The 17,010-nt window shown below is 38.7% G+C and overlaps 1 protein-coding gene across 1 annotated transcript; it reads left to right on the top strand.

The window, feature by feature from the left end:
• Positions 1-282: 282 nt before the first annotated feature.
• Positions 283-10,523, top strand: LOC311221507 (cryptic protein-like; the record flags this gene model as incomplete). The annotated part of the gene is made up of 5 exons (XM_084305571.1): positions 283-544; positions 8,017-8,193; positions 9,072-9,186; positions 9,284-9,393; positions 10,399-10,523. The coding sequence occupies 5 exons, from the start codon at positions 283-285 to the stop codon at positions 10,521-10,523; spliced, it is 789 nt and encodes a 262-aa protein (XP_084161697.1).
• Positions 10,524-17,010: the final 6,487 nt, after the last annotated feature.

Below are 17,010 nucleotides of genomic sequence, written 5' to 3'. Positions count from 1 at the left end.
CACATGCAGGACAAGGAGGTGATCCAAGACAGTCAACATGGCTTCACCACTGGTAAATCATGCCTGACAGAACTGGAGGCCTTCTATGATGGAGTAACTGCATCAGTCAACAAGGGAAGACTAACCAATGTCATCTACTTGGATTTCTGTAAGGCCTTTGACATGGTCCCACATGACATCCTAATCTCTGAATCGGAAAGATACGGATATGAATGGTGTACCATCCAGTGGATAAGGAATTGGCTCAATGGCCACACCCAGAGAGTAGTGGTCAATGGTTCTATGTCCAGGGGGAGGCTGGTGATAAGCAGTGTCCCTCAGGGTTCTGTCTTGGCAACAGTGCTTTTCAATATCTTCATCAATGACGTAGACAGTGGGACTGAGTGCACCCTCAGCAAGTTTACAGATGACACTAAGCTGAGTGATGCAATTGATACCAAAGAAGGAAGAGATGTCATTCTCGTGTACAAAAGGCTCAACATGATCCAGCAGCACGGGCTTGCACCCCAGAAGGCCAACTGCATCCTGGGCTCCATCAAAAGAGGTATGGCCAGCAGGTCAAGGGAGGTGATTGTCCCACTCTACTCTGCCCTCGTGAGGCTGCACCTGGAGTACTGCATCCAGGTTTGGGGCCCCCGGCACAGGAAAGATGTGGATGTGTTTGAGCAAGTCCAGAGGAGGGATACAAAGATGATAAGAGGACTGGAACACCTCTCCTATGAAGAAAGGCCGAGACAGCTGGGGATGTTCAGCCTGGAAAAGAGAAGGGTCCAGGGAGACCTCATTGTAACCTTTCATTACTGAAAGGGATCTTATAAAAAAGATGGAGAAGGACTCTTTACTCGGGTAGATAATGACAGAAAAAGGGAGATTAGTCTTAAACTAAAAGAGGATTGATTTAGACTAGACATCAGGAGGAAATTCTTCACTGTCAGGCTAGTGAGGTGCTGGAACAGGTTGCCAAGAGAAGTTGTGGATGCCCCATCCCTGGAGGTGTTTAAGGTCAGTCTGGATGGCCAACCTGATCCAGTGGGTGGCATCTCTTTCTGCAGCAGTGGGGTAGGAGTTAGATAATCTTTAAGGTCTATTCCAACCAAGGCAATCTAGGATACTATGAAACTTCAGCACATGCTTGACTTGTGAATTAGTTATCTGACATTGGCTCAGTGTTAACTTGAATGTAAATTCATCTTAAAGGCAGACTAGCATCTTTGGCTAGTTTAAAGGTCAAGGACAGATCTATGGAAGGGTTTCAGTTTGTAGACCTCTGGGATGCCCCATCCCCTGAATTAGCAGTCACCACTTGGTTTGGGACTTCTTCAAAACCACTATTAAATGCCTAGTTTGTATCATGCCCTATAAACAAAGAAGGTTTTGTGGGATCATATTCTAGTGAAGCACCATTAAAAAGAGACTAAACTACACTACAATACTTCAGAATGAAACAGAGGGAAAACACTTGCCAACTATTCAACCTTTGAATTGTTTCTCTCTTTACTTCTAAAGTGGATCACCCAACTGAGTGAAAAGTTCACTTTGGCTTCAGCTGAAAGCACCAACTGTTAAGCCAGGTCAAAATATGCCATCAAACTTAAACAGTTGCTTTTTGTTTATGAAAAAGATAAAATTTTTGATGCATAAGGTAATTTTGCAAAAAAAAAAAAAAAAAAAAAAAAAAAAAGATATAGCTTGAATGCATGACTGTATAAGGACAATGGCCCCAAATGGCCCCTTAGTTGTATAGATCCTACTAACACAAGTCTCAGTAGGATTTATACAACGTCTTACTAGTATTTATACAACTAAAAAGAACCCATTCTTAAACATGAAATATTCACACAGCTTCCTAGATGGCAGGTGAGACAGGGGCACAAACGTGATACTGTCTGGAGTAGATGTGCATTCAGCCAAAATTGTGGTACAGTTTATCACTATTTACTCTACTTAAATACATTCTGTCTCTATGCAGAGCCTGAGTTAATTAAAAACATCACCTTTTCTTTTCAAATTAAATGATTGTGTAAGACTTCCTTTTACTCAGTGTTGTTTGTTTGTTTGTTTTTCAACAAAAGACTAGAATTTATTTTTAATTGAAAAGTATCAATCTTGTAGTCTTTTGATGTTGATGTTGATTCATTAGTCAAATAACTTTTCCTTCAGAAGGAGATGACCAAGATCTTCTTATTGCTTCCCCTGTGTACCAGGAGAAAAAAATAATTTGTCGTTTTTTCTACACAGAAGATATAAAATACACTTATTTTCATTACAAAACACTTTCATTTGTATATTGATTTTTTTCATGCAGTTTAATGACTAACCACTAGACTCATTAAAATGAAAATCTACAGGATACTCCATTATACGGTTGGCAACAACCATAAATGTATGTCAGGCTGTGACAGAGCATGCTAGGGTATTACATCTTTGTACTGCATCTACACAAGATTTCTGCTCCAAAGAAATGCGTTAACTGCTTATTATTTGATAAAATCACTCCCATCTTGTTTGTACCAACCTTTATCCTTATGCTTTCAGAGAGATGCAGAATGACTGCTATATGTCTCCATATTAGTCAGTGTTAATAGGATGAGAACATAGAAGGTGGTATTATTATCATGTTGATAAATTGATCATGGCTTATTTCCTAAGGAGGGGAACACTAGTTTAAATTTATGAACTGAAACCTATTTACAAACTCCACAGTCGTTTTAATCTGGTATAAATCAGTTCTGCTTCTGAAAGGGGCTGCCCCTCAGCTGGCCATGGCTGCTTATTCCTGACTCCTGCTTCTGCCAGTGCTAGATTTCATGTGGTAAACCATGGAACTGATCCAGATGAAAACTAACAATTTCTTCTTCATCATGTTTTTTGTTGTTGTTATTGTTGTTTATTTGTTTGTTTTGTTTAGTTTTATTTTTTCCAGCTGAGTTTTTAGTCAGATAAAGTCCATGTTCCAGCTCACTCATGACTGCACAAACAGTAATGGCAGTGAGAGAGAGGCAGTATGAAGAAATAGCCCATGGTGTAAGATGGGGGATCCATTCTTTTAGTAACAGCAACCATTTAGTCTGCTTTGGTTGATCATGACCCTGTGACATTAGTTAACCTGGTGCCAGTCACTGTGTGGATTCTTATTTTCCTGATTCTTACTTCCTCACATTAATTAGTGGCAGATTCATACTAAGTCAATGTAAGCCATTCTTGACCATGAGATGAAAAAATGCTGCTCAGGGCATTTATGCTACTTATTGGAATGAGTGCAAGCTCCTCTTCCAAAGATGTCTATTTTCTACATGCAACCCCTACATGATCCCACAGAAAATCTCTTAGAGTAATAAGACCTGGTCTGACCAGCCTGTGTTGAGAAAGTTCTGAGAAACTATAAAGATTATCCAGTCAAACTGTGTTAAGTTTTACAGAGCTTTTAGAAATCAACAGTTCCTGGGTAGCTATCTGAAGTTCTAACAACAGTGGTAGCCAACAAAAAATAAACAAATAAAAATACAAATTTCAGGCTGGTTACCATTAGATCATTTCAGCCAGCATTCTCACCACATAATGAGTTAAGCACACTCTGAGAGCTCCAAGGCTAGATGGCATGAGCTCTTCCCCTTTCTCAGGGAACTGTAAGTCTCCCACCCAGGCTGTCAGCTTTGCTTCACAGATGTCTCTATTCCCAATATATCAGTAAATGTCTGGGGGATAATTGATTTCCACTGCTTTCCATAATATTCTATGTAACTGATTTAACATTGTCCAATCTGGGCCTAGCCCTAAGCTGGAATTTGGGAAATTAAATCTTTCTAATCAGCAGATGCTTTGGATGCACTGGACATCATTGAATTTTGCATGCCACTGAGCAAGTTTTTCAACACAACACCCAGGAAGCCAAAGACACTACCATTTTCCTCATCCCTCCTACTTTTTTATTTTATTTTATTTTATTTTATTTTATTTTATTTTATTTTATTTTATTTTATTTTATTTTATTTTATTTTATTTTATTTTATTTTATTTTATTTATTTTATTTTATTTTTATTTTTACTAAAGCTATATTTAGTCCTCAGGCATCTGTTGATCCTCTAGCTCTCAGAAATACTGAGTATCATATCTTTGCTATAAGAAACTAAGAAGGAGGGTGGGAGGGAGGGAGGAAGAGATGGAAGGAGGGAAGGCAGGAAGGAAGAGAGAGAAAGAGAGAAAGAGAGAAGAGAGAGAAAGAGAGAAAGAGAGAAAGAGGGGAAGGGAAGGGAAGGGAAGGGAAGGGAAGGGAAGGGAAGGGAAGGGAAGGGAAGGGAAGGGAAGGGAAGGGAAGGGAAGGGAAGGGAAGGGAAGGGAAGGGAAGGGAAGGGAAGGGAAGGGAAGGGAAGGGAAGGGAAGGGAAGGGAAGGGAAGGGAAGGGAAGGGAAGGGAAGGGAAGGGAAGGGAAGGGAAGGGAAGGGAAGGGAAGGGAAGGGAAGGGAAGGGAAGGGAAGGGAAGGGATTCATCTTTCAGTGGAGTCCACGCACATATTGTAAATCAGTTATGTAGACTACAGACGTACAGTTCCCTGGATGAGCACAAAAGGGATTATATGGACTATTAAAGTAACACTATGTTTTCCTTCCACCCTTACCCGTACAGATCACTTGACCTACTGTAGGAAAGAACAGCACTGAAGGCACCTAGCTAATAGTTAATCACCTCTTATGTACACAGAGCTTGACTGTAATGCTCAGGACCAGCTCCTAGTTTGGCTCCACTCTTATCTTGCTTGAAGCTGATAAAGAGGTTGCATCTACCCTGCAGTTCCTCTCAAATTGCTGTGCAGAAGCAATCACTTTCTGGAAGGTTCTGTCAACAACAAACAGAAGCGCTTTTCTGCCATGTCACACCAATCTCACCTCCATAGAGCAGCCAGGGCAACAGTGGCATCTGAGCAATTTACGTTGTCCCCATTCCTACATGTGCCTTTTCAATGAGACTTCAGGGAGAAGGAAGGAATGAGCAAGGTATCACAGTGAGAAGTGTTTGCCAACTGCTTTACATTTCCCCAGATTGTTAGCTCTTGCACTTACAAGGCTGACTTCTGATCTTAAACAAATGGCACAAGGTGTGAAAATTGATCAATATTTCTTTACCAGCATCCCCATTCTGAAAGTTGTCTCCTGTGTTGTGCTGGGAGTCTGATACCTAGAAAAGCTCTCCAGAAGAACTATATTGATACTGCTTTTACTAAAACAAGCAAACAAACAAACTAACAGTAAATGTGATATTCTTGTGTTTACTTATCTCTGTTTATTTTTTCTGCCATCAATCTATGGGGAGGGGAAAACTAGCAAACTATTCTAAATGACTGCACATTAACATCTGATATTGTAACTTAAAGTAACCCAGTTAGACCCAGATGAAAATGAACTTGTTGTTCATAATATAATAACAAAGAGCAGCAAACAAACCTAACTACAGCTGTTTGGTTTGAACTCAAAACATTAACACTAGTATACAGGTAGAGAAAATAAAGACTTGAACTAAAATTAAAACAAGAGTTGCTTGAGTTGGAAGTATTTGTCACAGAGAAACTTTTTCATCTGCAGATAATCTCCAGGCATACACTTTTTTGAATATGTGCAAAAACGATATCTCTTCCTTTTATTGTAAAACTTCTTACAGTTCTAATTCAGAACAGCATCTGTGCTCACAACAGTACTTGAAAACGTGATAGCTTTTAGACAAGTACCTAGGAGTTAGCCTACATCTACAAGAGAATGGTTGAGGTTAGATCAATCAGGGTTAATAGTTGTACCAGCACTGTGAATGCCATAACCAGCGTAACACTGATGTAGCTCAGCAGAGCATTCCCTTCCGGATGGCAAGCATTCCCTGCAGAAAGAGATGTTTTGTGACTCCAGCCATGCACTTCTATTCTTTTGTTGGAGGTCAGTGTCCCCACAGGAGACATGACATATTCTCAGAACACTCTCCATCCACTTCTGTGCTAATCCACTTGACTTAATTAGGATATTACTCTTCATAAATTAAGCCAGCCATTGCACCGAATTGGGTGAGGGGAGTTCACAGCATTAGTTTTGATGGGAGAAAGCTGACAAGTGTCAGCCACGGGGTCTTACAAACAGCTACAGATGACAATGTCTTTAGCCAGTATTTTTTAGTGAGGATCTATCCTAAGTATCTGATGTGGACACAGATATGATAACCAAACTGCAATCTGTGCAAGCTTGGTTAGTACTGGTTTAGTGAAAGCTGCACTCTTTCACATGCTCTCCAAAACAAAACAAACCTGTATTGCTGCAGTTTTCTCTTACAACTTAGGTAAAAGCAGTGTACACTGCAGGGTACAGCTAGAAGGTAGAACCATTTGAGAAAAAAAGGACCAAAGCTGTCTTTTTACCACTGTCCAAAGCAGCAGGTCTTTTTGCTTGTGCTGCTGAGGTATAGTAAAGTTGTGAGTGGTCCCAGCCTACTTCAGTATACATGATTAAAAAAAAAAAGTAGGAGTCTGTGGATATTGCATGGACTATGAATGCTCACTAATGGGTCTGTCATAACAATTAAAAAAAAATAATAATAATTCAAAGGTTATTTTATGAGTTTGCATTTCTTGTGAGATGACAGACCTCTGTCATGAACCTTATAGTGCTTTTTGTAGTACGGCTGGTAGAAATCTCTTATGCAGGCTCTATCTAATTGGTAAAATTTTACTAAACTAGTACCCCCCGCAGAAAATCCTGGTATAGACAAGAATCAAGGATTTTTAACCTTTGTTAACCTTTTAACCTTCTGCAGTTTACCGTGCACCTATTGAAGTTCTGCAAAACAAATCTTTTCATTCCTATGGAGCATTCAGTGCTGCATTACATACATTCTTATTTTATTTTAAATTAACAAAATAAACTGGAGTTGAGATCTTCCTGGCCTGAGCTTTTTACTCATCATTGGCCCTTAAGTCTCCCCCCAACTGTAGCTGCCCCCACTTTGCTCCACCCTTCAGCAATGCATGTAAATCAGACGGAGGCCAAGGAGCCCCAGCTCGGAGGGATGCTCACTCCCTGCATGGGACCTCAGTGAGGGCTCAGCAAGGGATACAACTGGGAACTATGTCTTTTCTAATCACTGTAAGCTGGACAGAAAGAGAAAAGTTTCCTCCATCATGCTTCCTCTCTCTCTTGGTTTCGCGTGTGGTGTGAAGACTGCTGCATGCAACAGCTTCCAGTGAGCGTGTTTGGACTTCTGCCCACTGCTCAAACTTTCCTGGAGGGCTGCAGAGCATTTCAAGCTGCAGAAAAATGTACTGGGGAAAACACGTTAGGTAAGGCTGCCTACGCTTCCAGGTACCTCCTCTAGCCAAAGATGCTTTGCTTCTTAACTGTACTTATTGGGGATGAGAATAAGGAAGGGAACGTTACATATCTGGAACCGAAGGCTAATGTCTCTTGCCTTTGCTGTTTTTGAAACTGGATGGTGATAGCTCTGCTGTGGTAACGGAATGGTACAGAAAGACATATTTTTGGCTGATTGATAACCAGTAAGTGTACCTATAGTTTTCTAGAAGAAAGTATAATATGTATGTCTTTTCCTCCCCATCCTTCCCTCCCCCGACCTTTTTTGTTTGTTTGTTTGTTTCATTTCTGATCTTAATTTGAGATTTTTTGATGTGCTAATTAAAATTACTGCTGGCATAAAGTATTTGTAGCTTTATCAACCATGCGGATTATACATTTTGAAAATGTTTCCTCTCCCTCTTTTCCCTCCTGCTCCTTTTTCCTCCATAATCCCCTCGAATCAAAATCTCTTTCGGTTTTTGGGTCTTATTAACATGAATCTAATTTATTATTTTTATTTTTTTTTTTAAGAATTCTTTTCACTCTGACTGTGGTCTGGCAGGCCTTTCACTTAGGAAAAGGTAAAGATAACTTCATGTTTTCCCCCATCCCATGTTTTTCTTATACATTTACAATATGTGTTGTTTCATTACAAACTATCATTTTCTTCTGTTTTTGCATGTCTTATCAAGGCCGTGAAGAAGAAGACAATGAAAAAGATGTGAAAAATCTCAATGTCACAGCGCAAAAGCTACAGCCTAAGAATGAAGGGACTATTATAAATGCTCTCAGTGACACGAATCAGAGTTATGAAAGCAGAAAACAACAGAATTCCAGGTCATTTGTACCTTTTACTGGGATTACAGAGAGTAGGTAACATTATTTAAACACTGTCATAAGATTGATTTTTAAGATGCTATACCACAGTAATGCTTTTACTGTTCTCATGAGCACAGAGTTGACTGAAAGTATCCAGTCTATTGATTTTCTGCAGCAGCTCATTTAAATTATTCCCGTAGCCAGTTATGAAATAGTGTTAAAATTTTAAGGTAAAATTTGAGATTTTTCATCTTCAAAATGTTTAATGGTGATAAGACAAAACAGAGTAGAATGCTAGGCATTATGAAATGTCTGGTCCTTGCAAAAGAGTTTGTAAAATTTTGTAAAATTCTGTATATTTTGTAAAAGTCACTATGACCAAAAATGAAATTGTATGTATATTTATGTATATATTGTTGAGCTATATGAAAGTAAAAAAGAACCATAGGGAGGAAAGGAAGGTATATCCCAGGCATCTGCAAAATGCCTGAGGGAAGGTTCCATTCCCCTCTCAAAATTAAGTGGAGTTTCCCCTTAAAAATGCCTCATTTCTTCAGAAATTAACAACACTTCCCAGTAATTGCCTTGTTTTCTCGTGTGAATGAAACCTGCATCCATCAAAGTGAAATATTTCACTTGAATATATGCTGCTTCTAGTAGACATGTCAGGCTTTGCTTCTTGAACATCCTGTAATCCCTGGTAGTTTGCCTCTAATCCCTAACCAAACAAACTCGGCTTAACTGAACAAACACTCCTAACAGGCAGCTAATTTTATTGTCTCTAGAGACAATAAAACTAGATGTCCTTAAGATCCTTTGGCAACTGGAGAGACCTGGGAGAACAAGTGAGAAAAAGAGGAGGTTCAGAGCCCCCTGAATGCTCAGTAATGTCGTCTTGTTTTGTAAATTCTGTAATTCCATCTCACAGGTAAAAAACTGAATAGAAACTGCTGCCTAAATGGAGGGACCTGTATCCTTGGGGCTTTCTGTGCATGCCTAAAGCATTTCACTGGCCGATACTGTGAACATGATGAACGGCAAAGGTAAAAAAACAGATCAAAATCAGAGAGCTGCTCTGGCTGCTTACTTCTTGTGGTGGGATCACAGTGGCATACCAAATGTCTCCCTTGTCTTTGACAGCAACTGCGGCAGCGTTGCCCATGGTGCCTGGGTGCTGAAGGGTTGTTGGCTGTGTCGGTGTGGCTTTGGTACTCTGAACTGTCTCTCTGAAATAATGCATGAAAACTGCGGTAAGGATTGGTGTTTTTTTTTTTTTTTTTTTGCTTTGCTTTTTTTTTTTTTTCAAGCATTTTTTTTTTTCTTAATGGACAACAGAATTGCATTCTGCAAGGCTGAGCTACCTGCAGGATTCTGTAAGTGCTCCTGTTAAATTTCTCCTCCCGCCCGCTTTGCTTCAGAGGATGTATTAGTGAGACAGTAAACAATGTTGCTGTTGCTTATAATAGTATATTACCTAAAGTACTTTGAGATCTTTATAATCCTGTGCAGAAGGGAACTACTTCCTCCATTTTCCCTGAAAAATTGGAAGGATTATTATTTTTCGTGATTTGTAAAATCTGCATATGTTTATGATTTCCCATTTAACAAGAGAAAACATAAATGTAAACTGTCGTGTGGTAGGATTAGAAACCAGTATCATGCTACAGAAACTGACTTTGCCTGAAGAGTTAAACGTTCTTCCTTTGAGTGTTCAACTTAGATGGTTTTCTATTACAGAACCGAAAGACCTAGCAGGCCTGGCCATGCTCAGTAAGGGCAGTCTTACTACTTGCCTTCCTACTCTCGAGCTCTGCTTAACAAAGGCAATAAAGGTGGCACTATAGAATTGGTTGCTCATCCTCAGAGCAGGGACTCGATGGCTTTCACATGCATGATGTTAAGCCTTCCTGCTAATAAGTGGAGGAGCCCCTTCCTGTTAAAGGAAGGGGTTAAAAGGCTACATGCAGACTTGAGTGCATACCTCTTGTGAAGATCTTGCTCTTGCTTTTGCTTGGTATTTACTTTTGATTATTCTGAGATTAATGCCTGCAAGAGCTGATAAGTGCTATCAGTTGCACCCCAAACGATCATTGATGGGACATCTATTCACAATCTCTCTCTTGAGAATAGCTCCTTTGATTGGTTTTAACAGCTGATATCTTTAACTTAAATACCTGTGAGAGGTCTGAGAAGTTTCGAACTGTTGAAAATCTTTTTTTCTCTTTAACTATTTTATTTTCTTGATACTTTTGTAGAACTGAAAAGAGAAGAGGAGGAAATTACCAGACTATATTCTAATGGCCTAAGATTACAACAAACAATGTTTACACTCACTTGCCTCCTCACCTTACTCTTGGAGTTTTGCTGCTGGAAGTGGTGAATCTGGACAAAGGGAAATATAAATATTTTAAGGTTCATGTAGCCCTCATCATGAGTCATACAACTTCCTTCTTCTGTATCACTGCAGAATACACTTCTATGTATATTTTTAAGATGTGTTAGTTAATGTTAAAATGTTTGGTTTATTATAAATACAGATTATATAAATGTGAAGTATTTATTATATAACTATCTTATTTCTACTACCAACATCTGATTCCATTAAGTCTTTATTTCTAAAATATTGCTCTTCCAGCGGAAGAAGAAAAACGAAATGCTCTATGCCCTAAGTATTGTAAGTTATAATAATTTGCTGTGTACCCAGTACAACTACTTTAACAAATAAAGACATTTTCATTTCTAAAGAGCTTTTGTATTTGACTTTATTTAAATGAGAAAATTCCAACTACCATTTTTTACTATATTGTATCCAGTAACAAACAGTCCGGAGTTTGAAACAATAAGGAGGATTTTAAGGGTAAATTTCAAGCCCTAATATATGAACAAACTAAAAGTTACATATATCTTTCAGTTTTCATTATTTATGATAGTTCAATTTTACCTTTATATAATCTTAGGCAGGAAGCCTATGTTTCTTAAGAATTCATAGCTGATACTTGTCTTTTGGAGGTTTATTTTGTTTTGCATATTGGAAATATGAGTTCTTTCGTTTTTAAAAGGACATAGAGGAATAACCTCCTTAAACTTTTTGTATAGGGTATCTGGATCTATATACAATTTAAACGTGAGTATTTCTGAGCTGCAAAATAAATTATTAAGAAAATGTTTGGAATGTGTAACCTCATTTCTAATGTAAGTTTGTAAGCCATCAGAACCAGTTTTTGTTTTTAAATTACAGAGAGCAACCTCAAATGTATCTTCATTCTCTGAAAGTTAAGCTACTACATAAAAACAATTAGACTTATGTTTTTAGAGCCAACAAAATTATCATTTATTTATAAAATAACTAAGGGATCCTTAATGACTCTCAAAAGTTAAATATATGTACTTCTTAACATTTCATAATTACAACAAACAAATACAACAATGTAGTTACTAAGCAGAAAAAAGATTAACTACCAACAAATGACTTAATAAGGTGGCTGTCTTTGAATCTGTGGCAGTTACATAACATGTTGACTTTTACAGGAACCATTGTGTATAAGTGTGTGCATGGCAAGTGCTACAAATACTAAGACTTCTTTCCACACCCCGGAGCTGAATAGTAATGTTTCTTGCCCTTTATATAAGATACACTAGACCAGAAGTGATTCTTTCCTCATATTACTTATAAACTCAGTTGTACACATAAATCTGTGTTTACACAGACTTTGAAAAGAAAAGGCCATCTTAGGACAACTAAATATCAAAGAGAACAGCTTAGAGGAAAATGGTTATGCCTTTATTTATCAGATGCTGAAACTGCAGAGATGCCACTGTGAAAATATCTCGTCTTGCCATAAAGCATATCTAGGAAGAGATGCAGCTAGTAATGTGCTTTAAATATGTTTTACTTTTAGAGGGAAAGCAGAAAGATATGTGGAAAGTACACAGTAAAAATATACCTGAAGCAATACTCAATTTTTTATTCCTACAGAAAACATACAGAGCCATAAGAAATTGCAATTAGTGAAAGGTAAGAATGGCCTAATGCAGGGTTTATAGCAGAAGATCTATTTCTGTTGCAACAACATCCACAGCAGATATAATCAGGAAAAGCTGATCTGGAATAACTCCTTATTAGATCAGTCCATGTGCCTGCAGACTCACCCTGATGGAGCTATACATTATTGGATCGGTATGACTTGAAGTATTAGAGCAATTGAAATGCCTACCTGAACAACATTTTCCTCTTGTACCAAAACCAGTCCACAACATCTTATTAAAAGCAGCAAGGTACATTTTCAAAGCGTTGCATGAGAAACTTAGCTCAGTAAGTGATTCTAATTAATGTTAATGTAAATCACTGCTCACTCTAAATGTTGGGATTTGAAAATTTTATCCTGTGTACCTAGAAAAAGTGTCAGACTTTGCATGTGTGTGTTTGTTTTTTTTAATGGTAAAAAATCTTTATCTTATGTCATTGTATTCTGTGTTACTAACAAATCTGTAACTGATTGTTTCAGGACTATTTTACATCTACTCTATTATGTCAAAGCATATCCTCTGTGCTAGTTAGTTGTGGAAGGTTTTTGTCTGGCCTTTCTGTCAGGGCCCTGAAAGATGCCCGAGTGGGAAGAACAAAAGAAAGAGTCTGTTATCCTTGCATAGGTCTGAAGCAGAGGTTTCCATGGGAGTTAAGTTTGAAGAGAAACAGGTATCTCCTTAAGTTAAAGGAAATAAATAAATAAATAAAAGCATTCATAAGCTGATCGATGCATAGTCTTGTTCACAAATAAAAAATATAACTAAGAAGGACGAAAACAGAAAGCACTAAAGAACAAAGGAAAGCATGCAGTCACAATCTTTGCTTAGGTTAAAACTGTCTCTGCTTTTATCTGTCTCCAGCTGTTTGAAATAACAGATGAAAGAAAGCATTATTTTCCTCCACTGCTACCATGTAGGCCAGGCTAACCTTCTAACACCACAATTACAGTCACTTTTAAAAGGTTTGTTTATAGCAAACAGTCATGCTTACTCTCCAGCCTCATGCTAACTCTTTTTATGGACCATTCCGTCAAAAATGGCACGTCCCAGCAAAATAGACATCTGTTGCCACGAGTTCATGCATGTGCCCTTTCTATATGCACCTACGTTCGGGCAGGGTAAAGACCCTCAAAGAGAAATATTTATCAAATGCTTCACAGGCCCTAGACTTTTCGCTCTTCACAGTTGACTCAAAAACTAAAACAAATGGTGCATCCCGTGCCTGGCCTCCACAGCTTCACCCCTGCAACCAGCACAGCCTCCGCCTCTCTTCAGGGCACAATGCTGATAAGGTCCCAGATTGGGGCAGCACTGCAGCAGTGGGGGCTGCCTCCACCAACCCATACTACTCTGAGCTCCAGCAGCACATCACAGGGACTGACTGACAGGGACAGGCTGACATCTGCCCATAACACGCTGCTCATTTAAAATAAGCCATCCATTTTAAACAAATACTATCTAGTGCACCAAGGCTTCCTAACACAAGCCTGAAAGACCAGTTTACATCTGCAGGCACTAGAAAAGTGTCACTCTTTAGGCTCTTTGGGTATCTGACATTTATCTTTCAAGGTGACTTCCTAGCTAGGAGAGATGAATTTCTATTTGCAAGAAGTGTCAATGGTGCCTATAGGTGCCAACAGCTTTCCCTCACCTACAACTGTGAAAAAAAATGTTTTGTTTTGTTTTGTTTTCCAGTCAGTCAAAACATAATAAGAAGTAATTTCCCCCACTTGGTTACCTAGATAATTTTTTTTCTTTTTTTGGGGGGGAGGGTGTTTTATTTTAATTCTGTTATTCTGTGATTCTATAATTGACATGTGAGATTGCTTAGGTCTACCTTCACACATTTCATTACTTATCTTTCACGAACTCAACAGTGTGTAGCAGGCTGTGTGTCTGGATCATTGCACCCACCATTTCCATGTTCACACTTCCATAGCAACTTTATATTTTGGCTCCTGTTTATTAGAAAGGTTTTACAGTACAGTAGACTGCCTCACTGCAAGTTACAGGTGCACGTAAGGGGGGTGAGGGGAGGGGAGGAAGGGGGGTGTTTATCTAGTCACCCAGCAGTCATCACCTGTAATCACCTACCCATCTCAACTTTTTACATGGAGACCCAAGACCAATGAGCAGCTGTATTGAACTGCCCAAGAGTTATGAATACTCCTTGTGATTGCAATGCACCTTCACGGTCAGAGAGGACATTAAAACACATAACTCTTTCCATATTTGGCTCATTGACCTTGCCCTTGGCTGGTGCTGCTGTGAGCAAGACTCCTTGTCAAGAGCATAAAGCTACCATATGCCATCAGAATAAAACAAGATGCCTTAAGTATGTTGGGCTTAGCATTTTTCTTCAGGTATATGCTGGCACTGCAATAACTTTAATTAACAGCTCTATTCAATTGCTGCAGCAGTAAATACAAAATTACAAAGGCAGCAAAGTTACAAACTTAGAAGGCAGCCTATGAGGCTTCAGTTCAGACACCTTTTATAAGATAACACCTGGAAGAAATACTGTGATAGTACCAGGACAGAAACACTGGTAAAGGTTCGAAATCAAACAGTTGGAAAAGCATTGACACTATAGCCCCATTAGTTAGAGAAGTCATGTTGTCCACACTGAGCCTCGCTGGCCATGTGGACTCATCAGATTTTTCTTCTGACAGCCAGTGAACTTCTGTGAGCTTCACACATTCCCTGGGACATATCAAATCATCTTTCACCAGCCACAGAGACATGAGCAGAATCAAACACACAAATTTTGAGGATCAGTGTAATATTTTTCATTGGCTGTTACACATAGTGATGGCTGGAGTAGGCATGCTACTAAGCTAACATGTTCCAGTTACCCAGCAATAGCCCCTCAGAAACCAGGCAGCCAGCACACATGTAGGGAAACACTGGCTTTAGGGGCATACTGGAGCAGGCTGGTTCTCAGGCTCAGTGAGTTGCCAGTTTCCATCTTTCTTCTACTCTGGGTTTATATTTTCTCATAATGGAACTCTTTCTGGAATCTGTGACACTTTCAATTCAATTTGCTTTGAATTCCTGTTAACCAGTATCACGTTAACAATCTCACTTCTGTGTTTGTCTTTATTTCTATTTCCTTATCTTGTTTGTCTTAGTGGCCTATATGCTCCCTCTTTTGCAGACTAAAAGTGGTAAATAACTTACAGCTCACCACTGACATCCTCTTGTAAAACTGGGACTTGGGTCACAAGACTGAGCCTTGAAGGACTATGACAGACGTTTGTAAACTATTCATTTAGAGTTTTCTATCACCAGAAAACACTACGGTGATTAATATTAAATTATTTTATAGTCACGAAGAGCCCCACTAAACATTGGCTCATCCTACTCAGAAAGCATTTCAAAAAGGTTTATTTGCGAGGAAGTCTCCTGTATAGGCCAATGAAATAGTTCTGTCTCCTGTACTGACAGAGAATGTCTAGTAAAATTTTACAAAATTTTATGGGGAAAGTTGACTCTCCTGGTTTTGTAAGGCCAAGATTACCTCTTTCCACAATGCACATAAATATTTAAGTACCATGAAATATTTAATTATAGTTGAAGAAGTGGTAAAATGATGGAAACATGATATTCAAGGAAGATCAAAAAGACTAGATGTCAAAGATCCTCCCTACCTGACTATATAGATGAACTCTTCTGAAGACAGCTTCTTAGAACCAAAATTAAAAAAAAAAAAAAAAAAAAAAAAGGGGGGAAAAAAAAGGGGGGGGGGAGGGAGGAGGAGAGGTGTAGATTAACAGACCTGGCAAGTCTCATGCTTTCCTTGTAAGCCTTGTTCTTTCAGCTGCAACATTATGTCCTCTCACCTCAAAACTGTATAATGCAGCACTAGTAATACAACTTGTTCAGACACCTCATGGGGCAGAGACTGCCGGACAGTCCACCCCACTGTTGTAGGTAGATCAAAGTAGGAGAGACCTACTTACAAATCTGAGCAAATATTATTATTCTGTTTGTTAATCCAAATTTTCCCTCAAAAATATGGATCTGAAACATGATGATATCATTATTCTTATCCATTTAACAGTTCAAGACTAAGTATGGAAAGATGTATAGAAAAGTTACTCTGTTTAATGATCTTTCATCATGGACAATTCCCTCTGTGTGTTTATACAGCACTCTAAGGTAAAAGGTAAAAGATGTTCAGAAGGTAAAGATGTTCAGTAACTACTAAGTTTCATGCAAAGTTCTCACTGGACTGCGTTAAAATTCTGGTCTGCCATCACTTTCTTGTCTAAAAGGTTTGCACAAATGATTTAAGTGTTACCAATATGCATCATAAATGTCATTGACTAAATTAAGCATTCCAGCCCCGGCACAGAAGAGAGGAAAACAGAGCTCAATCCATGTCAAGGATCAGATGGCCTTCATAATCTAGTATAAAAGCTGAGAACAATGTTTCCTGATGTTTATCTTTGTAATTCAGTTGGGATCTCCTCCACATACTTTAAGACAAAGTATCCAGATGTTAAAATCGAAGTTGGAAATTTCTTATTGCTTTTAACATTGGTCTTCAAAGGATAAAGGATATTATTAGAAGGAAACAAGAAAAATAGGAGTGTTCTCCCTCCTTTGTCTCTTTCCATTCCACAGTTCTTGGCAGAGGCTATACCCCAGTTCTGCTTTTGTGGAGATATGAGTGAAAACTCAGTGGGAAAAAAAAAAATCTTGTGCAGAAATATTGTGCAATACATGATGTCCAGCCATATCCAATAATATGTAGCAAAAGCTAATTCCTTGCATTCCTGTGCCATCTTTTCCCCTCAGCTAAACACTGCCTGTTATGAGCGATGCTAACCAAAAAC

The sequence above is a fragment of the Netta rufina genome (genome assembly GCF_964035555.1).
Source record: "Netta rufina genome assembly, chromosome: Z".
NCBI lineage: Eukaryota > Metazoa > Chordata > Aves > Anseriformes > Anatidae > Netta > Netta rufina.
The sequence above is the reverse complement of the archived record's forward strand: the minus strand, read 5'-3'. Positions and strand labels throughout refer to the sequence as shown.